Source organism: Eleutherodactylus coqui, chromosome 1 (genome assembly GCF_035609145.1).
Source record: "Eleutherodactylus coqui strain aEleCoq1 chromosome 1, aEleCoq1.hap1, whole genome shotgun sequence".
NCBI lineage: Eukaryota > Metazoa > Chordata > Amphibia > Anura > Eleutherodactylidae > Eleutherodactylus > Eleutherodactylus coqui.
This window is the reverse complement of record NC_089837.1, coordinates 443,155,649-443,182,086: the sequence shown is the minus strand read 5'-3', so window position 1 is coordinate 443,182,086 and position 26,438 is coordinate 443,155,649. Positions and strand designations below refer to the sequence as shown.

The following is a 26,438-nucleotide window of genomic DNA, read 5'->3' as shown; positions in this document are numbered from 1 at the left end:
GCAGATTTTACCCCTTCACTATATGGTTTGGATTTTTGCGTGGATTTTTTCCCTCTGTGGTCCTTATCAATCCTATTTGTAAGGCATACTACCTACACCCTAACCCAGTTGATAGGCTGACATCGGTTTTGTTGATCCTTTACAGGTGACACATAACTAGGCTCATTAGTCAGTTCATAACCCGGGCTGTCTGTATAGATAGAATGAAGTTCGAAGGCTTATCCTCCAATTCCGGCAATCCAGGCCCCTTTTCCCGGGTTCCGGAGAGAGGCCCCTCTCTCTATTACTTGCCTCCTAGATGCCTATAATTTGGCACTCTGGTGACATAAATATGCCACTTTGCCACAATACACATGGGTCTCTATAGAGTTAATCCATGTCCAGACCCATCTGACTAATAAACTGTGTTGCAATGTTAAATGATTTAGGACCTGATTTTTACATGTAGTCTATTGAATAAACTGATTGTAAGTAAAAGACACACAAACGCCAAAGAACGCATAGTTTCCCAATGTATGGATCGCCTTTACTTTTCGGTATTGCTTGATGAACTGTATGCTTTAAAGCTTTAGACTGTAAGATTGTGGTAAGCCACATTCAGAGCTTCAGTGTGAAGATGCGCACTGTGTATGCAGAGACCGGGTGTCCACTTCAAGGACAGATTCCCAAGTTTTACAGTACGATGCTCACTTCTTTCTTCAATAAAACATAAGGATTCTCAGAATTTCTTTGCTCCGATTTTGTTTTCTTCCTACTACCGCAATTGCAGTTCACTAGTAAGATCTGCCAGGTCACACAGTCTTTTCATCCTTGTCCAACTTGCAGTACATTACAAGGTTAATTGGTTAGTTTGATGCATTCTCCCTCTGCAATTATCATGTACATTCAGTTACATGTAAAGCTTTTAGGAGAATTAATTGTGTACACAAATGAGATTTCTTCTTTGAGCGATCTAGGAATGACCTTGTGTCTTAAACTCCACTCCGCTGCTTTATTGATTTTGTCTGTTTTAGACAATGGGAGTCAACTAAAGCCGCTGCAGCGGTAATCTGGAACCTCGGGTTGCTTTCGATAACTGCTTGACATAAGTAAGATTGCTACATCAATCTTCCTTTATGCAGCCAAATTCTGTGGATTCGTCAGAAGACTTGGTGACAGTCTAGCCATATTTGCAGAGATTAGTTGACCGGATCTTATCAGAAGAGCTTCTTGCCAAACACATAGATTTTTCCTGCAAGACAACACACTAAAATTGCTAAAAGGCAAATGTGTCAGTAACCGTTTACTTACAGATGTGCCAAAAATAACATTAACTCTTTCCAATCCACTGTCTGACGTCTAAAGACATTCTGATTGAAGGCTGTACAGCTCCGATGTCGGAAAACATCCGGCAGGGTATTCTTACTGTAGATTACTGGCTGCTCTGTTGTCGGGCGCTCTTCGGCATGACACATGCTGCAGTACTGGCTCTAGCCAGCAGATGGCGCCATTGTATAATGGCAGAAAGAGAAAGCCTTCTAGGAAACCCTGAATCCAAAATTGGATTGCAATGGGTAAACGCATTCTTGAGTAATATTGAGTTTTTTAAAATAGTTTATTAATTGCACATTGCGTGCACTTTAGTAAACCTCAATCCATTCCTTTATATCGGGGTTGTACAACTTGCACTTTGTGATGGCATTCAGCTCAGCCCATCAACCATTTAGTCACAGACTTGCTTTTTTGTGTCCTATGGCCATGCCTGTGTGGAGCCATCTTCATGGTTTATGGGAATAGCCAATCATTTGGCTGTTTCAGCAACACACAAACTACAATGGAGAAAGTTGTATGTATGCGTAGTCTCTTAATTTGTGGTGTATAAATGAGGGAGAAGAAGGCTATTCCTTCTCCCTGCTCCCTTCTTTCTAGACGTGAATGGGATCATATACATGAACGTTTTGATTTTTTTTCTCCACTGGGCTGCATATGATACGCTGTCCATATGCAATACATTGTGTATGGGCAGCATTTTCATATCCAGAACCGAGAGAGCGGGAAATTAAAAAATAAATTAAAAAAACACACTAGGCATGTTCGAGACTTGTGATTCGCGGGAATACGCAGTGCCATACACAGCCCATACATGGTCTCTGCCTGCAGAGCGTGTGGGCTGTAATGTGTAAAAGGCTGCAGGAGACCCGCAGCGTTTAATGCATACAGCCGTGGACATGAGGCCTTAGTTGGTTAGTTCGATAGGTGTCACTTCCACTACTGTGTTTCCCACCTGTCAGATCTTTATGACGTATACTTTTGGCATGCCATGAATGTCTCTGATAAGAACAGCCATTGAAGTTGTACTGCAACCCTTTGGACTGGTTCAGTCCGTCATTGTGGCCCTTGGACCAGAAAAGGTTGCTTATCCTAGATTTACGTATATAAGAAATGAGAAAAAAAAAGACTGCTAAACTCCAATGGTGGAGTGCAATCAATTGCGTTACAGCTCTGTGAGACCTGCATAGTCCATAATAATCTACGTATATAGGGCCCTAATGTACTCCTATGTGCCTCCATTTTCATCCAAGCCTTTAGGTTTGTGTCATAGTGAGTTCTGTCTTATGGAGCTAAGCAAAAATATTCGGCTGTCAGCAGCACTCACACTCTCATGCAGCTTAAAAAAGCTTACTTGTGCACGCCTTAAAGCAGGGGACTGGATCCAAGTTGTCCCATATCAACCAAAGCATATGTAGTGAAAGGCAGCACTCCTTACAGCGGTAAAATAGAAAAAGATACAACCTTTATTTAATCCATGGTCTAAAAAGAGCCTCAGCAACGTTTCAACCCGAATGTGGGTCTTCTATTCTACCGCTGTAAAGAGTGCTGCCTTTCACTACATATGCTTCTGTCTTATGGAGCAATAGTTCTGAAGAATTATGTTGTAGGGAGACACACTTGCTGTAGTTCTTACAGCTCCATAATACAGAGCCACACATTACACCTCATACATTTTGTAGAGGCTCCTCAGTATACAGGAGGATTGGCAAAGCTTTGGAGATGACCATTTATGCTACCCTTTATGACAAAGCATTTACATTAGGGCAAACATCATCTTCCTGACTTGGCAAACATATTTTCTTAGATGCTAATGGGGAACACCACAGTCTAGGGTTTCAGATCCAGTATGGCTCATCCTCTTTTACTCTCCCCCTTCCTTCTCTCCTCTTTTACTCTCCCCCTTCCTTCTCTCCTCTTTTACTCTCCCCCTTCCTTCTCTCCTCTCTCTCTCCCCCCTTCCTTCTCTCCTCTTTCTCTCTCCCCCCTTCCTTCTCTCCTCTTTCTCTCCCCCCCCCTTCCTTCTCTCCTCTTTCTCTCCCCCCCCCTTCCTTCTCGCCTCTTTTTCTCTCCCCCCCCTTCCTTCTCGCCTCTTTTTCTTTCCCCCCCCTTCCTTCTCGCCTCTTTTTCTTTCCCTCCCCCCTTTCCTTCTCGCCTCTTTTTCTTTCCCTCCCCCCTTTCCTTCTCGCCTCTTTTTCTCCCCCCCCCTTCCTTCTCGCCTCTTTTTCTCCCCCCCTTCCTTCTCGCCTCTTTTTCTCCCCCCCTTCCTTCTCGCCTCTTTTTCTCCCCCCCCCCCTTCCTTCTCCCCTCTTTTTCTCCCCCCCCCCCCTTCCTTCTCCCCTCTTTTTCTCCCCCCCCCCCTTCCTTCTCCCCTCTTTTTCTCCCCCCCCCCCTTCCTTCTCTCCTCTCTTTGTCTCCCCCCCCCCCTTCCTTCTCTCCTCTCTTTGTCTCCCTTAAAAAAAAGTTTGCTCATCACTGATGATGAGAATCATAAGCGACCACAGAGTCATTTCACCTGTGGCCAACCTTGGAGACAATATTCTAAGATTTACTTCTTCCAAAAGAGAGCATTGTCGTCTCTGTACTCATTAATAATGTTCCTTCTCTAAAACAAATTGTTTTTTTGCATAAGGGTTGTTTGTTTATGTGGAGTCTTGTTAACTAATGTATCTAATTACATGACATTGTTTCATTATAATTAGAATTTGGGCAGATGCTTTGTCTTATGATTCCTCGTGTAGACTTATTGTGTAAGTGAAAGCTGCAGGACACTTATTTTTACAATTCTTCTTTTCTTTTTCCAGCTGGTCGGTGGAGAATTTGATCTGGAGATGAATTTTATCATTCAAGATGCAGAGAGCATTACCTGTATGTCGGAGCTGCTGGAGCACTGTGATGTAACATGCCAGGCAGAAATCTGGAGCATGTTCACAGCTATTCTACGGAAGAGTGTCCGCAACCTGCAGACCAGTACTGAAGTTGGCCTCATAGAGCAAGTTCTCCTGAAGATGAGCTCTGTAGATGACATGATTGCTGGTATTGTATTTTCTCAACCTAATGTAGTATTTTAAAAAGTATCTGACTTTATAGAATAAGCTGCTGCGTGTGCGTATATGAGGAATAGAACCATTTCTGGCCTTTATTTGACTTGTGTTCTATATTTCTCACTAGTGCTCCTCTCTGCAGGCTCTTTCTTTAATTCTCAGTCTTCCCTGAACTGCTGAATTTAGACTAGCTGTTAAGATGTTTCCAGACATTTTGCACAGACACAAGCAAAATATCTACTTTTTTATCTCTGTGTAGCACACCTTCATAATAAAAAGCATCATGTAGGACATTATACAGCAGCACTGTAGATTTGATGTCCGTAGCTTTCAAGGACCGTAAATATCTGTTAGCCGCTGCAGCGTCTCTGAGTTTTATCTTCTCTCCCTCCTCACCTCCCCTTAGTCTTCTATTGACAGCACAAGTCATCTTCTTCCTCCACTACGTTTGTTCTGTTTTGGTATCTCTGTTACCAGAGATGGACTTCCCTTGACAGCCGGCAGTGGGCAACAAATTAGAAGGCATGCTCTCATGCAAGTTTGGCGCGCGATAGAGTATTGGAAGTGTTTCCTATTGATTTCAATGGGAAGCCCTGCATGCACATCGCACGGCATGCGAGGCACTAAAGCTCCCTTTGAAATCAATGGGTGATACGTTCCGAGGAACATGAAACGTTTGAGCATGAGTATATGACTCTATTCAAAAACATCTGGTTCATATTTGCGCATCTCGCAAAATGCACACATCACATGATTTCCTTGGCTGTGTGAAACCAGCCTTGGTTAAATAAAGCGATTTGCTAATTATCACATCAGTTTTCATATAAGCACAAGTTGTTTGCAAAATATTAATAAGCATTTGGCGTGTACCTACAGACATTAATGGTAAATGGTGAAAAAAAATCAAGCCTGCCGAATGCAGACAGCTGGGTCGGATTCCGACTGCGGGTTCCTTGCAGCGGGATGCGACCCTGTGCCCCTGCAGTGACTCCCAGCATACCTGTCTGGCGTCTTCTCTCTCTGCTCTTCGGATATGCCGGCTGGTGCACAGCCGCAAATGCGCAGTGCAGAGCCGGCGATGATGTGGAGAGAATAGGATATGCTGCAATTTCCACCCCGCGACCAGAATAATGAAGTTGATTTCTGCTTGTGGGCATGAAAATGCATTTTTCAATGCATGTCCTATGGGCTGTATTTGCTGCGGGATTTGGAGCATTAGATCCCATACTACAAATAAGCCAGTGTGCATTGGGACAAATGGATTTTTAATTCTAGTATTAATGAGACAGGAACTTGATAGCTTCTCCTCCAACTTGGGTTTCAATAGAAATTCATATAACTGGCCGCTAGGGATCGCTACATGAAGAGAAGTAATACATTTGTAGAAAGCATCTTAGCTGTTTCTATTGTAAACCTTGCAATATATTTAAAGGGGTTGTACCAAAATTGACTTATCACCTAACATAAAATAGGTGATAGAAGTCTGATTAGTGGGAGTCTCGCTGCTGAAACCATCACTGATCCTGAGAACAGGAGTCCGGAGTTCTCCTCCCCTCCTCACTGTGGGCTGCACCCCCTGCAGCATAGAGGAGATTGAATGGAGTAGCAGTTGCAGATGTGCAGAGTCGCTCCATTCATCTTCAATGGGTCTGCTGGAGATGGCAGAGTACTTCAATATTTCCATCAGTCCCATTAAAATGAATAGAGCGGCACTGCACATGAGCGACCACCGATCAGTTTGATTTTCTCTTCCTCATTGCAGGGAGTGCAGTGTGCTCAAAGAGGGGGACATGGACCACTGTTTTTGAGATTGGTGGGGGTCTTGGCAGTGAGATTTCCACTAATCAGACTTTTATCACCTATGCTGTGGACATTTAATAAGAATTGATTTTGGTACAACCCCCTTAAAAGGGCTGTCTCACGATTTGTTCTCAAGATGAGTGAAACAGGTTACCACGGGAGGTGGTGAGTTCTTCTTCAATGGAAGTCTTCAAGCAGAGGCTGGACAAATATCTGTCTGGGATGATTTAGTGAATCCTGCACTGAGCAGGGGGTTGGACCCGATGACCCTGGAGGTCCCTTCCAACGCCACTATTCTAGGATTCTAGGATTTAAAGCTATCACTTATCTGGTCTTTGAACTCTGACTGCTGGAACTACCACTAATCACAAGATATTCCCCCATCTCAATGGTGCAGTGGCATTGCATGCATGCTACTTCTGCATTCTTCTCTGTGGCACTGCCCAAGTTTGCTGCTGTATTTTGCTTTTCTTTGGCAGTTCCATAAAGATGAATGGAGCTGTAGCACGCATAATCGTCTCCTGCAATCGAAAAGGGAAGGACACAGGTCCCCTGTTCTTGTGATTGGTGGTGGTCCCAGCAGTTGGGCCACCAATGATCAAACACTGATTAATGGATAACTTTGAGTCTTGGAACAATCCCTTTTAAAGTGAATTGTGGGAAGTTATCTGTATATTATCTATAACAATGTATTCCTTGAGTGTATTAAATTGGCCTTTTCTGTGCAGGAATTTTTTGAAAAGGTGGCTTTTTACCACTGCCAGTTCTCTGTTGATCATGTATATTACAAAGTCATGGCATATAACTAGAAAACCCAATTTTAGAACCTTGCTGTGATATTGCATCCATAGTTTGTGGCTATAGTCACGTGACATGACATCTAAATGGAAGCAATTTCGCCCAGCGGACAGGAAGGCAGAGGAAGCAGCAGGCCCTTCTAACATGATGTCATCTGAATTTGCAAATTTATTGCTTTCACGGTCAGAGTCTTAAGCAGGAGTTGTATGAAATATAGCTGCATTTTTGATGTGTGCTCTTGGTAAAATATAGAGGTTTTATAAAGCTTAATGTAAAGGTCAGCGACCTCCCTAACACTGGGCTCCGGCTGAACGCGTAGGAGGTACATCTCTGCTCATCAGAATACATAACTCTGCAGTGCTGAGTTAAGCACATGTGCAGACACATAACAGACAATTATGAACCAAGCAAACAATGCCTTTTAACCCTTTCCAATCCACTGTCTGACATCTAAAGACATTCTGATTGGAGGCTGTACAGTTCCGATGCCGGAAGACGTCCAGCAGGGTATTCTTACAGTATATTACTGGTCGCTCTGTTGTCAGAGGGCCTCTCCAGCATGTCACATACCGCAGTACTGGCTCTAGCCAGCAGATGGTGCCATTGTATAATGACAGAAAGAGAAAGCCCCCTAGGAAACCCTGAATCCAAAATTGGATTGCAAAGGGTTAATTGCAAAATAATAAAGTAACAGTTTGTGAATAAATATTCTTTAGCCAAAAATTCTTTGTTGAGAACTTTTGTCTTTGAATTAGTGGAGTTTACAAATGACTTCTAGTGAGTTACACTTTCTCATAACGTAACACGCTAGTTCCCTGCTGTTGTTCCTTATGTTATCCACACATACATAGCATGTTAGATGGAAAGAAGACCATGTCCATCTAGTTTAGCCTGTTTCTACCACCCCACCACACTTCCTTGTTGATCCAGAGGAAAGCAAAAAAAAACCAATGAGGCAGAAGCCAATTTAGTCCATTTGGGGGGAAAAAATCCTTCTCTACTGCATAATGTCAATCAGAATAATCCCTAGATTAACCTTTGAAAGTTGCTACCTGATTCCAAGACCCGGATCAACAACCCCGCTAGTTATTTAATGTCTATGTGCTGTAATATCATAGCGCTCTAGAAAGACATCTAGTCCCTTAAACTCCTCTATGGATTTTGTCATCCCCACATCCTCAGGCAGAGAGTTCCACAGCCTCACTGCTCTTACAGTAAAGAACCCTTTTCTGTGTTGGTGATGAAACCTGCTTTCTTCTAGACGTAGAGGATGCCCTCTTGTTACCGTCGCAGTCCTGGGGATAAACAGATCATGGGAGAGATCCTTGTATTGTCCCCTAATGTATTTATACATAGTTATTTGGTCGCCCCTTAACCATCTTTTTTCCCAGGGTAAATAATCCCAATTTTGATAGCCTCTCCATGAATTTCAGTCCTCCCATTCCGTTTATTAGTTTAGTTGCCCTTCTTTGAACCCCCCTCAAGGACTGCGACATCTCTCCTGAGCACCGGTGTCCAGAACTATACACAGTATTCCATGTGGGGCCTGACAAGTGCCTTATATAGTGGAAGAATAATGTTCTTGTTCCTCACCCCTATACCTCTTTTAATGCACCCTGAGACTTTATTAGCTTTTGTAGCAGCTGACTGGCATTGATTGCTCCGGTTGTACCCCCAGATCTTTTTCCATATCACTTTTCCCTAGCAGTACCGCATTTAGTGTATATTGGTGACATCCGTTTCTCCTGCCCATGTGCATAACTTTTTACATTTTTCAATATTGAACTTCATTTGCCATTTTTCTGCCCAAGCCCCCAGCTTATCTAGGTCAGTTTGTAGCCGCACATTGTCCTCCATTGTATTATCTTGTATAATGTTGTATCATCTGCAAATATTGCTATTTTACTGTGCAGCCCCTCGATCAGGTCATTGATAAATATATTGAACAGAATGGGTCCTAATACTGAACCCTGTGGCACCCCATTAGCAATGGTGGTCCAATTAGAGTACGAGCCATTTATTACCACACTCTGCTTTCTATCTCTGAGACCGTTCTTTACCCAACTACACGTTTTTGCCCAGACCGAGATGCCTCATTTTATATATCAACCTCTAATGCGGCACGGTGTCAAATGCTTTAGAGAAATCCAGATATACGAGATCAATAGACTCTCCCAGGTCCAGCCTAGAACTTACTTACATTAGATTGGTCTGACATGATCAACCTGTCATGAACCCATGCTGATGAGGAGTTATGCTGTTGTTTTCCTTGAGCCAGGATGGCATCTCTCAGAAACCCCTCAAATATTTTTCCAATTATTAAAGTGAGACTTACCGGCCTGTAGTTACCAGGCTCTCTTTTGGGCCCCTTTTTGTATATTGAAACCACATTGCCAATACACCAGTCTAGTGGTACAACCCCGGTCTCAAGTGTCCCTAAAAATTAATAGCAGTTTATCTATCACGTCGCTTAGTTCTCTTAAAACCCTTGGGTGTATTCCATCGGGACCTGGCGATTTGTTGATTTTTATCCTTTTTTTTTAACCAGCTTTGTACTTCCTCCAGCGTTGGGCAGGCGATATTTAGCAGGGGGTTTGTTTTATACATCTGCATTTCATGTGACCTTTCTTTTTCCTTTGTGAATACACTTGAGAAAAAAACTATTTAATAGATTTGCCTCCCCCCCCCCACCACCCACCCATCATCTTCTATGATTTCTCCTGCATTATTTTTAAAGGGCCAGTGCTCTCAGTGCAAATCATTTTACAGTTTATATAATCAAAAAATAGCTTAGAGTTCTTTTTGCTCTCTTTGGCAATCAGTCTTCCTGCCCCCTCCCTGTCAGCTTTGATCTTTTCCTTACATAATTTGTTTTTTCTCTGTGTTTTTAGCGCTTCTTCACTGCCTTCTTGTTTTACTAACTTAAACGCTTTCTTTTTTTTTTCTTTTTGCCCCCCTTACAATCCTATCGATCCACATTGGTTTCCTTTTACTTGTAGTCTTTATTTTTAAAGGGTATGAACTGCTCACATGAGGTAATTAGGATGTTTTTAAACTTCTCCCATTTGTCGTCTGTACTGTTAATTTTTTAGGACATTGTCCCAATTAATGTTCCCAAGAGTAATTCTGAGCTAATCGAATTTTGCTTTACTAAAGTTTAGATTTTTATGTCGCTCCCGGATAGGGCTTCCTGTTGAATGACATCTGGTAAATGGTGACCACAATATAATTAATTTACAAGTGTCCCTCAACCTGCACCCCTGTGATTCTGACCGGTTTGTTAGGTAATACTAAGTCCAGAGTGGCCCTCTCTCTAGTTGGCTCCCGCATAAGTTGGGAAAGGTGGTTGCCTTTAATTGTTCTCAAGAACTTATCGCCCTTATGAGATTCGCAGGTTTCGTCTTCCCATATTATATGCGGATAATTAAAGTCTCCCATTGCGGTTTGACACCTTATCTATTTATCTTAGTAATAAGTTTTCAGTTTCTTCTGTTGTTTTTGGTGGCCTATAGAAAACTTCTATCAGGATTTTGTTATTTTTCCTTCCTGTATTTCTACCTACAGAGATTCCACGTGTTCATTTCCTACACCTATATTTTCTGGTAGCCTCAGCATTAAATATGATTTAACATACAGACACATCCCTCCCCCTTTCTGGCTTCCATGGTCTCTTCTAAAGAGATTGTAACCCTGTAAATTCGCCATCCAATCACACTTATCTTCAACCCATGTTTCAGTTATTCCTACTATATCATAATTTTTATCAGACATTCTCGCTTCGAGCTCACCCACTTTACTGATCAGACTTCTGGCATTCATTGCCATACAATTTATACGGTTAGTATTTTTATATTCCTTGTGCTACTTATGGTCCTATAAGCAGTACTGTCTGTTCTAACTGTACTAATCCCTCCCCCCGCTTGACCCCTATTCCCATTACTTGGTCCCTAGTCACTGTCTACATTGTCTTCCCTCCTATTGTTCTTATTGCCTTTCACCCCCATTCAGTGACTCCATGAGGAGTCTGAAAAAAAAATTGCCTAGAAAGCACAGGACTTGGAGTCTATCCTGACCCTTGGGTTAAATATATCATTATTTATATAGCTCCATCAGTTTCCACATGCTTAACATTGAAACTGTGTGGTGTAACACATTGTAATAATTATCAAAAGACAGTGCAGTACAGACAAATATAAACAGTGTTCACGAAATACTTTAGCCCCTTCCCACAAATGGACATAGCATTGCTTCCCACTTCTAGCATTTTTACTGCAGTAGGATGTAATTGTATGCTCAGTGGATGGTATAGGCATGGAGGTTGTGCTAGGACGATGAGCAGTGGGTGCAACCATATATACCGTTCCAACAGTTGGGACCGAATCTCTGATCCCAGATACTTAAAGGGGTTGTCTCACGCCGAAACGGTTTTTTTTTTTATTCAATAGGCCCCCCGTTCGGCGCGAGACAAACCCAAGGGATGGGTAAAAAAAAAAAAAAAGTTTATTACTTACCCGAATCCCCGCGCTGCGGCGACTTCTTTCTTCCTTTACCAAGATGGCCGCCGGGATCTTCACCCACGATGCACCGCGGGTCTTCTCCCATGGTGCACCGTGGGCTCTGTGCGGTCCATTGCCGATTCCAGCCTCCTGATTGGCTGGAATCGGCACACGTGACGGGGCGGAGCTACGAGGACCAGCTCTCCGGCACGAGCGGCCCCATTCACCAGGGAGAAGACCGGACTGCGCAAGCGCGTCTAAAAACGCCATAAGACAGCGAATTTAGACGGATCCATGGCGACGGGGACGCTAGCAACGGAGCAGGTAAGTGAATAACTTCTGTATGGCTCATAATTAATGCACGATGTATATTACAAAGTGCATTAATATGGCCATACAGAAGTGCTGAACCCCACTTGATTTCACGAGACAACCCCTTTAAGCTGTTAGATGCCACAATCAGTAACCCCCGTAGCATCTGAGGATTAAAAGAGCAATGGGGCTCCCCAAAGTCTATTGGTGCCCCACAACACAATTGCAGGATTCTAATAGGTTCCCGGCTGCCATGGTAAGCCAACAGGTCTGCTATAAGACATTTAGACCATACCAGAGCCATGGCCTAATGTATTGTTCACATGTGTAACCTTGGCAAGTAGTAATGTTTTGGAATACCAAGCATTCCAAAGCTCTACACTAACCATCACAGCTGCAAGTCCCCTTTATGAGAAAAAAAAATGTAATTTAGGTTCAGTGATATACAGTAATGAGAAAAACTAAGTACACCCTATTTAAATTCTGTGTTTTTGTGTATCACAAAATAAAAAAAAATCTATTTAGAAGGTCTTAAAATTGGCTAAATACAATCTCAGATGAATAACAGCATGTTAGACTGCACTGTGTCATTATTTAACAGAAACTAGGCCAAAATGCAGAAGCATTGTGTGAAAAATTAAGCACATTATTACTTTTTCCATAGGAATAGGAGGGTGGATAGCAGCTAGGTGTTAATCAAATTATTATCAGCAAGTCTGACCATCTCTATAAAAGTAGTTGTTTTGGTGGTTTACTGATGTGGAGCATTTCAGCACGTGTTAACACAATGCCACAGAAGCAACTGCAATGATCTTAGAGAAGCAATTGTTGCAACCCATCAATCTGTGAAGGGTTTTTAAGCCATTTCCAAAGAATTTGGAGTTCATCATCCTACAGTGAGAAAGATTATTCACAAGTGGAAACCATTCGAGACAGTTGACAATCTTCCCAGTAGTGGATGTCCCAGCAAATTACCACAAGATTTAGACTGTCCAATGATCAGAGAAATTGCAAAAAAAAAACCAAGAGCTACATTTCGGTTAGATTAGAAAAAGACTAAACAAGTTTGGCTTGTTTGGAAGGGTTGCTAAGAGAATGCCTCCTCTTTCTAAAAAGAACATGGCAGCATCACTAAAGTTTGCAAATTTGCATCTGAACAAACCGTATAATTTCTGGAACAATGTTCTTTGGACAGAGGAGACCAAAGTGGAGATGTTTGCCCATAATGCTCAGCACCTTGTTTGGCGAAAACCAAACACATCACCCCCAACACTTCATACCAACTGTCAAACACGGTGATGAAGAAGTGATGAGGTGGGCTTGTTTTGCAGCCACAGGACCTGGGTTCCTTGCAGTCACTGAGTTGACCATAAAATGCCCTGTTTACCAAAGTATTTGAGTCGGATGTGAGGCCATCTCTCCAAAAGCTAATGCTTGGCCGAAACTGGGACAGGACAACAATCCCAAGCACACCAGCAAATCTACATCAGAATGTCTGAAAACGAATCAAGGTTCTACAATGGCTCAGTCAAACTCCAGACCTCAACCCAAATGAAATGCTGTGGCAGGACCTTAAACCCTCTTGGTGTGGGGTTTGTATGGATCAGGATAGGCAGCTGATTCCGCTCCGTACACTTCAGGTACCAACTGTTTCGACTGGGTGTCATCTGTCGAAGACTGTCCCAATCAGCACTCAGTAATCACGGCTGTCAACCATTTAAATTCCCAAAAGGCTGTCAATCATTTAAATACCCCAATCGGCGTTCAGTTGTCATGGCAGCTTAGGGCTATCTGAAAGAACCCAGGGCTGCTAAACATCATTGCCTATCAATTTGTGCCTGACTGCTTGTCAAATTACAGTATCATGCAATACTATGGTATTGCATTAGACTGTATGAGTGATCAAATGATCATTAGCTTAAGGACGTCTTATAACTGAAATGAAAAAAAAATTTAGACAAAAGAACCCAAAAACATATTTGGTATCACCACATCCATAAAAGTCCAGTGTATCAAAATAGCATGCTGTTTATCCAAAACGGTGAACTTCGTCAGATGTTTCAGATTTTATTTTTTTTTAATTGTTTGGCATAAAAACCAAAAAACTAAACTTGGTAACATCATGATTGTACGAACCCACAGCATAAAGCTTTTGCACATCTTTTTACAAAATGTCATTTTTGCAGCAGTCTTTACACCTTACAAAAAAAGATATTTCCCCATCTTTGTTGGGTGCTTTTTTTTTTTTTTGTTTACTTTCTATCCACTTTGTAAAAAATTTCTAATTTTTCAGTACATTTTATGCTGCATTAAAGGGTACCATTGAAAAATACAAATCATACCACAAAATACAAGTCCTCGACCGCAAAATAGTAATGTTTTTTTGAAAGTACGGAGAAAAAAACCAAACCTTCATAAAGAAAAAAGGGGTTAAGAGACCTGTGCATATACTTATGTCCACACGCCTTCATGTAAAAATAAAAAATCTTATTTGCATAGTGCCAACTTAATCCACAGCGTTTTCAGGTCATTTTATTTGTTAACCCCCCCCCCCCCCACCAAGTTGGGTACTCCTTTTACCGACCTCGGAAGGATGACTACCTGAACCATGCAGTGATTGAACTGACAACCATCACAACCTTCATGTTGTGAGCGAGAGCTTAGCACTGCATTTCCGCTGCCTTAACACTCTGCGCCACACGAGGCTCTGTAACGAGAAATTGAGTAAAATTCTTCCAGAACAGATAATCATGCAAACAACTATTCCTTTAAGCTATTGCCAGGGGTGTTTTTACGAGCTACAGATTCATGGGATGTATGTAATGTTTCACACACTGCTTCTGCATTTTAGCCTAGCTTTTGTTAAATGACATTGTGTAATTTATGTGGTGGTGTTCATTTGAAGTTATATTTACCATATTTTAAGACTAAGGACCAGATTTTTTTTAAATTCATGTCCTAGCACATAAACCCATAGAATTCAAAGAGGGTGTACTTAGTTTTCTCATGACTAAATTAAAAATGTAATAAAAATAAAACCTCCCCCAAGATGTAAAAAATACTAAAATGTTTTCACAAAAGTTTAAAATCTAGTAAAGCAAATTGTCACATGGTCTTGCTATACCACAGTTGTAACGAGAAATAGAAACCTTTTTAACTCCTTAACACTACAGGACGCCCCAATGGATGTTCGGGGGTCCCGCACTGCCCACCGCGATAAGATTGCAGGTTGCCATGGCAGCTGGGTGCCTTCTGGTGTGGCTTGATCAGATCATGGTATAATATAATGTTATGGCATTACATCATACTGCAGGAGCGATCAAAGCATTGCAAGTTTTTGTCCCCACTGCGGACTAAAAAAAAAAACCTGTAAAACTAGTTTTAAGATTTTTTTTTTTTTAATTAAATGAAATAATCGGTAATACAAATTTCACCCCCCCCAACCCACTTTTGCCATATTTATAATAAACTAATCTAAATGATGAACGTCGTTGCCAGAATTGTGCTTTTTTTTGGTCACCCCATCTGCAAGAAAAAAATAAATAATTAAAAGCGATGAAGTTGTATGTACTCCAAAATGTTACCAATAGAAACTATTGGACGTCCCGCAAAAAATAAGCCCCCCCCCCATACAGCCATGTTTAGGGAAGAATAAAAAAAGTTTTGGCTGTTGGAAAATGGTGACGGAAAATAATTTTAAATTAAATAATAATAGTACTGCAGAAAAAAACTATATAAATTTGTACCATTACTATTAAATAGTACCATTGAAAAATGGTAAAAACAAGCCCTCAGACATCTACGTCTATGGATGAATAAGAGTCATGATTTTTTAAAAGGGGGTAGGGAAAATTTAAAATGGGGAAAAAAATAAAGGGCACGTCCTTAAAGGGTTAAACCAGATCGTGCATGGCATGGGAAAATGCCAAAAGGAGTGGGAGAATTGCTCCTCGCCCCCCTTTAAAAGTCAAACAATGAATTTATATGTACCCAATTATGGCAGATTGGTATTACCAAAATCGTATAATCCACAACATACAGAAGTATTACATAGTGGAGATTAGTCAGTTTTACACTGCTCCCTGCTGTCCTGACATTTCTTAATAGATAACCTGGGCAAAGATCCTGGTTGGATCGAAATTTTGCAAGTGACACGATCTGTTTCTTTATATGTTGGAATAAAAATCAATTCTTATTGAGCTTGTATCAGTGACTCTTCATACTCTATTTTTTGTGTGCTGTAGATTAAGGGGTTTTCCAGGATATTACTGTTCATAACCCATCCTCAAGCTAGGTCATCATTAGTTGATTGCAGTGGTCTGTTCGCAAACATTGGCAATCGCTGATATCTGGCACCACTGATAACTCCACTTTGCAGTGGCTTGTGGTGGTATTGCAGGTGCAGCTCCCATTAAGTTCAGTAGTCTTCTAGGATGGCAGTCTTATTAAAGAACATGGCCAATATGTAAAACTAGCTGATATACCCGGCCTCGGCCTAGTTAATTTGATACAGGTGTTTTTACATGTTGTTTGCACAGAAAACTTTTATGAAGTTAAGGTTACTTTAGAGTAAAGGAGGAATAAAATATGTATACCCATAGAAGAGCGTTAGATTCTCCTCAGGCTGCATGTACCGATGTCCCTCTGCAGAATGTGCTACCCCTCCCTCTCTCCTCATTTAGGACCTAAAGAATGCTCCTGCCAAATTTTACACTTGTACGACACCGGAAAGTTACATTACATAGGGGTGCCAATACTTTTGCACTTAGCATTGAATAATCGAGTTGTGACCCATTCACTTTTCCTATTTAGGATCTAAAGAATGCTCCTGCCAAATTTCATGTTTGTACGACATCGGGAAGTTAGAGAATTAGTGGCGAGTCAGTAAGTGAGGGCTTTCACCGATATATATATATATATATATATATATATATATGAGAGAGAGAACTATATAGATATAGTTAGAGAGGGATAATATATCTATATATGGGTTATACAATGGCCAGAATTGGTGAGTTGTCAGAGTGATGGAGTGATTTCGAAGGACTAAAGTAGGGACTTCCCGAAGAGAAGTCTTCTACATGTGAGGAGGAAGTACTTGTAGTGGCAAGATGGCGATTGCACATAGGATGATGATTGTGACTTTTAGAAAAATGTGATTGTTCCCAGCAGGAGAAACCAAGTAATCTTGTAGATATGATAGCTTTTAATGGCTAACAAAAATACATGATGTAATAACGAGCTTTCGAACCTCTCGGGTTCTTCTTCAGGCTAAAATGGAATAGATCCGAAGAGGCATGAATCTTTATACACACTTCTAACATACATACTTATGACAAGGCACAGACCTGGATGTAATTGGTATGCACTTAAAAGGAATACTACAACAGAAAACAAACTTTTTTTGTCTAGGCACTGATAACAGAGTGAAAGTTTTATGGTCCCTGAATTACTGTTGGAGGGATCGTCAAGATGTACACAAACATTTTTAACTAGACACTGATAAGGGATTGAAAGTTTATGGTCCTTGAATTACTGTTGATGGGGGTCTTATCTGTATAATAAATGTCTCACACTTCCCATTCACTCATAAATCCTGGGGAATAATTTAACCCAGTATTCAGCGTGTCAAAGGTTGTTATCAATTTATATTCGCAAAGTCTTATATGGTTTTGTGACTTGAAACCACCCTTCAATATCAAAACTCTCATATCTGCTATGTAATGTCCATGGTTAGAAAAGTGCTCGGCCACGGGTAATTCTCTCTTTCTGTGATTAATTGTATGGCGATGAGATCTCATCCCCGCTCTCTGTCTTTGCCCTGTTTCTCCGACATAAAGTCCACCAACAGGACATCTACTGCACAGGATCAGGTACACAACATTGGACATGGAATAAGTGAATGTCCCCGGGATCTTATAGTTCTGCTGTGTGTTGGGGATCCGTATCCTGTCTGCAGTCAGTATATGTGAGCAGATCTTGCAGCTCCTTACATTACAGGGATAAGTTCCTTTTTGTGTCAGAGGTTAATGCACTCCTGATTATAAAGTTCCTCAAGTTAGGAGGTTGCCTGCAACATAGGAGGGGAGGGTCCGGGAATATGGTTTTCAGACAGTCATCCTTGTGTAGGGTATGGTGGAGTTTCTTTGCGGTTTTCCTTAGTACCTCTAATTGTAGGTCACTACTAAAAGCACACGATTGATTGTTTCTTTCCTTCTTGTATCAGAGTAGTTGATTTCTGGGTATGGTGGCTCTGGTGATTTGGTCATTAATTGGGGTGGGATGGTAGCCCTGATTTAAAAATGTCCTTTTAAGATGGTATCAATGTTCCTCTCTGTCTGTTGGGTTGGAGCAGATCCGGTTGTATCTAATGGCCTGGCCGTGGACGATAGACTTTTTGATGTGTTTAGAATGGGAACTGTCCCATCTGAGGTATGTGGGCCAATTAATCGGTTTTCAGTATAGGGATGTCCGTATTGAATTGTTTGAAATCTTTATGGTGGTGTCCAAAAACTTGATTTTGGTATATGAGTAGCCTAATGGCAGGTTTATGGTGGGGTGGAATGCATTGATGACATCATGATTATCTGGACCCACACCGAACAAGAATTAATAAAATTCCATGAGAGATTAGACCACTTTCATAGAAGTGTGTTGCCGGGCTGCTTTTCTGTGGCTCAGCCTGTAGAAGCAATGGTGATGATGAGTGAATGTGAGGCATAGTGTGTAGTTACATAATGGATACACAGAAGGGCAGAGTTGTTTTGATAAGAAATTGTACCACCTCAGGATAAGGGTGAATGCAGACGGCCTGGTCGGATTCCGACTGCGAGATTCTCGCTGCAAGATCCGAACTGTGCCCCTGCATTGACCTCTCGCTTGCCCATCCTGCTTCTTCTCTCTCTGCTCTGCAACGTGCCGGCTGGCGCACAGCTGCACATGCACAGTGCAGAGCCGGCACGTCGCGGCTGTCTGCATAGGATTGCATAAACTACTGCAATCCTATAGCAGCGTGCAACAGCAGAAATTCTGTGCAAAATCTCGCCGCGGAATTTCTGCCCGTGTGCATTCAGCCTAAGATAGAGATTTACCGATCGATCTAATTTTACACGATCTTAGTCTGGTGTTAATGTGTGTGTGTGTGTGTATACATACATACATACATACATACATACATACATACATACATACATATATATATATATATATATATATATATATATATATATATATATATATATATATATATATATACATACATACATACATACATACATACATACATACATACATACATACATACATACATACATGTGTACCTATCTAATATAATGCAGACGCAGAAAGCAATATTTTGCCCATTGACCAGGCTTAATCTGCGCACGGATCCACGCAAAAAAAACATGGCCATATTGCCGCATCTGAGCACACCCTAAGTATGTAAGGTTCCACTGATGTATGTTTTCTGCGCTCTGCCACATCATTTCTACCATCTGGCGTGCTCACGCACTCTAGAATCCTCCCCCCTTTACATACTCTGTGTCGATACAGAAGCTGTAAAATTTACATTTTTGTCCTAGTCCGTTACCCCCTGACGCGTTTCAGCCTCTGAAGCTGTCTTGACCCTTTGATCTCACAGCAAGGCTTCATGAAAGTGTGCGGAGGTATTTAACTGTGAAATTTAGGATTAAAAGAGAATAATGCAGAAAAGAAAGCAGATTTATGAAATGTCTGAATCCACTAAAAAGTGTCAGGAGGAAACCCCGCCGGCATGTGGAAAGAGGTTATCTATCGGTAGGCTGAGGTTGAACTAATGTTATTTTTATCTACCTTTTCAGATCTTCTGGTTGACATGTTGGGAGTGCTCGCCAGCTACAGTATCACAGTCAAAGAGCTGAAGCTTCTCTTCAGTATGTTACGGGGAGAAAATGGAATTTGGGTAAGCCGTGGTCAGGGCCGCATTAATGCTTTAGAGCTTGAGGTTACCATGAAATGTCTCCTGAGGCACATAGAGTTAAACGAGTTCCCCCTGCTGATTGAACATCTCTCTAAAGTAGCCTCAAAGAGCTGATCTTAAATTAAGTATGCAGTAATCTATTGCTGTTTATGGACATTTGCCTGAGAGTGCTTTCACTTAGCATTTGCTACTCTCTCTATTTTGACAGCCGAGGCATGCGGTGAAATTGTTATCAGTGCTCAATCAAATGCCACAGAGACATGGACCCGACACCTTCTTCAATTTCCCAGGACGGAGCGCGGCAGTAAGTGTTTTGCTGATACTGAGCTTCAAAGTGTATAGTATTTGTGCCATACAATTCTTCATGACTGTTCTAAAAAAATTCTTATATATAAAGTATCCCCCCCCCCCCTCCAAAAAAAATAAATAAAATAAAATGATAAATAAATTCAATTTTCTGGGATTTGCTGCTGTGCTATTCGTTGTGTGCGTTAACACTCAACCAATCAAAGGCTTCAGTTATGTCCCATTCATGGCAGTAAGCCCGCTGAAGCCTGTAGTTGGTTGAGCGGCCCCATACACAATGAACGGCACATGACCATTACAACTATTTTAAGAATTGTAGTGAGGGGGGTTGAGGTGAGGGTGAGGCACATAGGAGGTGAGTGTCCGTTATTTTTCTATTTTTGACCTTTTCCTGCTCAAAATTTTTGTTCCCACTTCCACAAATCCACAATAACTTGGTTACTACTCAATTATTTTAGTATTGCAAGCCATTAGGATTAGCTAATCAGAATTTTTGCACCTTTTTATGTAAAACTTGATTAACCGAAGCATTCCCTGTAACATCCAAATCTAGCATTAAGCTTTACATTTGTAGTCTTTTTTTTTAATATGTGTGAGAACTGTTTTATGAACAATGCCCCAAAGTGGAGCTCCACTTTGTGCCAGATGGGCGGGGCATAGGGCACAGCTGCATTTCTCAAGATAATGATCGGGCATGATCAGTTCTGTACATGAAATACTCAACCCAATCATAAAGAACAGAAGAGCTGCTTTGTACACTGTCCTACCAAAAGTAATTGGACACCTGAGCAATAATGAAAAGTAGCGTTTATTTACATATGTTAATAGTTAGTGGGGCTCCTTGGGCCTAATAACTTCAGATACTCTCCATGGTATACTTTCTACTAATATCTCCTACACATCAGCTGGTATTTCCCTCCAATCATCCTGTAAACATCTGGCGAGTTCTCTCAAACTAGATGGACGCTGTTCATATTTCCTGAGCTTGCATTCATGTTTGTTAGTACAGGAAGATGTTCAGTACAATTCAGGTTGGGACTCTGTACATTGTGGAACATCCATATCATCAAACTAACCTAAAACAGTGTTGGGTTTGTGAGTAGGCACATTGTCTTCTTGGAAGTATAGCTGACCATTCCTGGAGTATTGCCACATTGTTAGCAGTACATTGTTTGGAATGTTAAGGTAGAATGTCAAGGTATACCTCTGTGTTCATGATTCTTGCCACTACCATCAAAAGACTGAGAGCATGCTATGTAAAACATCCCGAGACCATGACGGGACCTCCGTCATACTTAACTGTTGGCACCACACATTCACACAGAAGGTATTCCCCAAGTATCCACCACAATCGGGTACGTCCATCTGATTTGAAAATGGAAATGGTGTAGTGGAACTCATCGCTCCATAGAACGTTCTTCCATTTCTCTGCTGTCCAGTGACAATGTTTCTTGCACCATTGTAGACGAGCTGATGCATTGAGCTTCACGATTGGCATAACCTGTATATCTAGTAACATACAGTTACAAACTATGGGCAACATAAGGGTCTGCATCTTAGGTAGCACGGTGTAAGACATGTGACATGCTAATAAAAACTGATCCATTCCAATGATAGATAAAGGTAAAGTCCCCTGGTGCAAGCACCGAGTCATGACTGACACCTAGGGTGATGTCACATCGTGATGTTTTCTTGGTAGACTGTTTTTGTGGGGTGGTTTGCCATTGCCTTCCTCAGTCATATTTTACCCCCCAGCAAGCTGGGTACTCATTTTACTGACCTAAGAAGAATGAAAGGCTGAGTCAACCTTGAGCCGGCTACCTTTAGGTCGTGAGCGAGAGCTTAGGACTGGATGTGATGCACAGCCTATCTATAGCTGCGTTTGAGACCTCCACTGGATGTTGGTTGACCTCAGAAAATCATTTTAGTGTGTGATTGAGCAAAGTGTGCGGATCGTTCCTGCACTTGAGAGAACCATACTAGACCAAGGCTTCTCCTGCAAAGCTCTTAATTGTAAGAGGATTGTTTTACCGGTAGTGGAGGCTTTATGCTTAGTACAGTTGGTTACGTAGGAACAGGTAAAAATGTTTTTTGCCATCTACCCATTTATTATCTTTATCTTGGGAGTGGTAATGAACCATGGCATCTAATACAACACACTGTGTAATTATTACTTGTGTGCAGTCTAATAGGTGCTTTCTCTAATTTTCCCATTCTAGGCTATTGCACTGCCTCCTATTGCCAAGTGGCCTTATCAGAATGGTTTCACACTGAACACATGGTTTCGTATGGATCCTTTAAATAATATAAATGTTGACAAGGATAAACCTTACCTCTATTGGTAAGTATGGTTGTATCATTGTACATACTGAATAATTTATGCATATGGATCAGGCTTTGGAAGTAGTATAAAACAACTGAGACCTACCAATTGCAGCCGTTTGATCGTATCATTGCTGACCACAGCATCTAAGATGTTATCTGGGGAGGCAGCTAACAGGGATTTGTAGGATAATGTTAAAAGTAAAATCTAGTGCAATACAGAAGTACTGCAGGATGTTGAACAAATGATTTCAGGTCGAAGTCCCCAAGTGGAACTTTAAAAAAAAAAAAAAAGTGCAAAATAAGCAAGAAAACTTCTTTAAAATATTTAAAGAATGAAAAATCTTTAAAGTATGAAAAAAAACAGCCTTTTCCATTTTTCACATGAAAAATAAACATAATTGCTATCACTGCGTGCATGAAAATACACACTATTAAAATACCACATTTGTCATTTTGCTTTAAGGCCTCACTCACACAGACGTTTTTTACGACTTTTAGCGCTGCCTCCAGCAAGAGATAACTAATTGGCTAATCCAACGTCAATCGCAGCCAGCGCTGGATGCATCAATCACAGCCATTCAATGAATGAATGGCTCGCAGCTCAGCCAATCAGAGCAATCTCTTGCTGGAGGCGTGGTCTTGAAAACCCCGATACCAGCAAGAGATACTCTGCAGGCACAGACAAGTGTCTGCAGGGCAGGCGGGCGGCGCTTGCTAGGTGAGTATTTTATTTATTTATTTATTTTTTTCAGCTCCCATGGCTGCATTATCAGCTGTGCTGAAAACAGCCAAAACGATGGCATAATCGCAGTAAATGCAGCATTAAAAAAACGCTGCTTTTACTGCAAACACCGGTGGGAGGGAGACTGTAAAGAAAAAAACACTTGTAAGTTATTGGGTTCTCCACCTTCTAAAAAGATTAGAATACAAAGTAATCATAAAGTCATATGTACCCCAAATTGTTACTAATATAGCTCATACCCAAAACACATAAAAAGCCTCATCCGCACAGAAATAAAGTTCTGGATCTCAGAATATGGTAACAAAAACCTTTTTTTATTTTTTTAAATTAAAAAAGTTTTTCATGGTTTAAAACTAATAAGATATTAAAAAGAATATATAAATTTGGTATCGCCGTAATCGTATTGACCTACAAAATAAATTGCACTCAATTTTTACCGCATTCTAAAAAAACAGGTGGCAACAGCTAACTTTAAAAAATGTGTCTGGGGAAATGCTTATGGATAGGATGGAAGCTGGGTGGACCCCATTATAATCAGTGGGGTCCATGCAGCTCAGTTCCCTGCAGGGAATAGGGTTCATGACAGAACAGGAAAACGGCAACTGCAAGTTATTATTCATTGTAAAGCAAAGACAATTGCGTTTTCCCAATAGAAACCAATTAGATTCCAGTATTCATTATCTTGGTTAGGCAACAGACATGATACCCAAAATCTCTCCTGCTGGTCCCCATCTACTCTCATCTATCCCATAGCATAAACAGGATGCTGGCGACTGGCATCTATGTCGTTTTGCAAAATGTTAGGGGCAGAAGTGTAGGTTAGCATCGGTTAAAGGGGTTTGTACCAAGATCTCAAGTTCTCTCTTTCCCCATCTACTTTGTCCGTGTGCCATCTGATGTGTGATACACTGCATATTTGCATGTCCTAATCTCATCCTAGAATCGGACCAGAATAGGACATGCAGCAACTTTTTTAAAACTCTATTATCGGTCTGAGTGAAAAATCGCTAAATCTGAATGAACCCAGTCAAATGAATGTCGTCAAGCTTGGACCGATTTCGCACATAAAACTCACTTGTGGCAATACCGCCTTAGGCCTTAGTCAGACGGGCGTTTTTTCGCCCGATTTGCGCATGCGTCCGGCGATTTAATATTTTTTTTTAAAACCATTGTAACAGCTGTGGCAGAGAAGAACGATGTTTGCCCATTGAATTCAATGGAGCCAGCAATACAGCCGGCTCCATTGAAAGCAATGGGCTGCCGGCGTGCGCGGGATGAATTGTCGGGAAGGGCTTAAATGTATTAGCCCTTCCCTGCAATTCATCCAGAAATGTGTTAAAATAAAAAAAATATATATACTCACCTGCTCCCGGCAGTCGGAGTTCAGCGCGGTCGGCCTGCAGTGGGTGTGAAGGGGGTGTGAGTCAGGCCTGCCCCTGATTGGCTCAGCGCTGATGCAGTGCTTATGTATTTAAGCCCTTCCCGACAATTCATCCCACACTCGCCCGCAGCGCATTGCTTTCAATGGAGCTGGCTGTATTGCCGGCTCCATTGAATGCAATGCGCTGGACAGCTCCAGCCCGTTTCTAATGAAACGCGGCTAGGAGCAGAGTTTCGGGCGATTTTTCAGTCCCCGGTCGCGCGATTTGCGGATGCGCATCCGTCATGCGATCCGCAAATCGCGCGAAAAAACGCCCGTCTGACTAAGGCCTTAGAGAGTAAATGAATGAATTGTCGTTAAGGCAGGATAGTAACAGTCTACGCACAGATAAGGCCCTGTATGCCGCTCCCCTGTTATTCCCTGGTCTTTGGGGAAGTGGGCTACACGACATCTCTTCTTGTAGACTACTAATCTATAACATCTCTCTGTCAATGACACTCCCATTGATTTCAACTGCCATGAAGCATGAACATCCTATTGTAGTTGGCTGTACCGACCATACAGGAAGGAAGTGGATAGCTCCAATATAGCCTTTCCCAGGAAAGTTTTCAAAAATTAAAAAGGTTACCCATTACAATGTGATCTAACCCGATAAGCACAAGGTCCTCAATCTTGCACCAAAGTAAATATACAGCAAAAATGTAAAGCTCCTTCAATCTAGTAGGTTGAATACTCAGCTGTTTGGAGCCGAGGACCTGGAGGAGGAAGACTGAAGTGGTTTATAACCATTTCTGCTTTCTCTTTGGCAACCTACATACGGTTTAATGTACACCATGTAGTGAATAGAGGAAGTAGCAGTGCTATTTCTTCTATTGTATCCAGCGATCACGTGATCGCTGTCACTGTCCGGCATGGTAGAGCTTCTGGATCTTAGCAGACCCTAACCCAACTCTGCCTGTAACTAATAGCACTATAGAAGAATGTTTTCCTGCAACTGGGGCTCCTATGGATGCTGCTTCTATGAACATCCCAGTGACGGTGGAAAACTGAAACATGAAAAAAATGACAGTGTGACTGTCTCCCATAGGTCTTGGGGGGCATAGATGTTAAAAAAAAAAATTACAGAATAAAACAGTTGCCATGCCAATCTTAGATGCCCTATAATCCGAGACTGGAGAAATTAACTTTATCAAAACTTCCAAGACAAAATCAGGAAACTATTTCTGTACTTTATTTTAGTCTGAATATACAAATTTTAAAAATAAAGAACAGGATAAGCACATTATTTACGTTCTGTAGATTGACATCTAATTAAGGAAATTGCAATTTAAATATATGAGAAATTTCCTTTAAGTGGGTAGAATCAGCGGGGCTGGCTATATGGCTCTGCAGCTCTCTGCTCACTCTATTACTATTTTTGGTGGCTTTAGAGGCATAACCCACCGGAAAAATCCAACATGGATTTCACCATATGAGCTTATTCTTATGAGTAGTGTGGGCATGTAATTGGATTTATTCTTATAGCGGGCATCTGGATAGAATAGCTTTGATTGGTACAGCATAGTACATGTCCATTCTACTGCCCTAATACTGGTGATATTCTTCAATTGGGTCATTTTTACTATGTTGGTCTGTTTTCATTGATAGGTCAAAATAATGTCTGTTTTTTTTCCCCTGTGTTTTCAGCTTTCGCACAAGTAAAGGTGTTGGTTATTCTGCACATTTTGTGGGGAATTGTTTGATAGTCACATCTCTGAAATCAAAAGGAAAAGGTTTCCAGCACTGTGTGAAGTACGACTTCCAGCCACGCAAGGTAAATGTGGAGAAATAAACCTGCTGGAGGGTCAAACATCCCAGTTTTCTCTTCCAGATAGTAAATTCCCATATGGTCCTTTTATTAGCAGGGTTCATTTTAAATGGCTGAAACCCAAGAAGCGCTCGCGTGTTCCAGTATCTCATCTCGCTCTGT

General features: G+C 41.4%; 1 protein-coding gene across 3 annotated transcripts in view; it reads left to right on the top strand.

Annotated features, from left to right (window-relative positions):
• The window catches only part of NBEA (neurobeachin), a 673,719-nt gene that overhangs the window by 138,682 nt on the left and 508,599 nt on the right, over window positions 1-26,438 (top strand). For all 3 annotated transcript variants that reach the window (XM_066582838.1, XM_066582846.1, XM_066582830.1), the window contains exons 2-6: window positions 4,113-4,344; window positions 19,597-19,697; window positions 19,924-20,019; window positions 22,241-22,362; window positions 26,156-26,282. In XM_066582838.1, coding sequence (XP_066438935.1) covers window positions 4,113-4,344; window positions 19,597-19,697; window positions 19,924-20,019; window positions 22,241-22,362; window positions 26,156-26,282 — 678 coding nt within the window. The remainder of the gene's footprint in view (window positions 1-4,112; window positions 4,345-19,596; window positions 19,698-19,923; window positions 20,020-22,240; window positions 22,363-26,155; window positions 26,283-26,438) is intronic.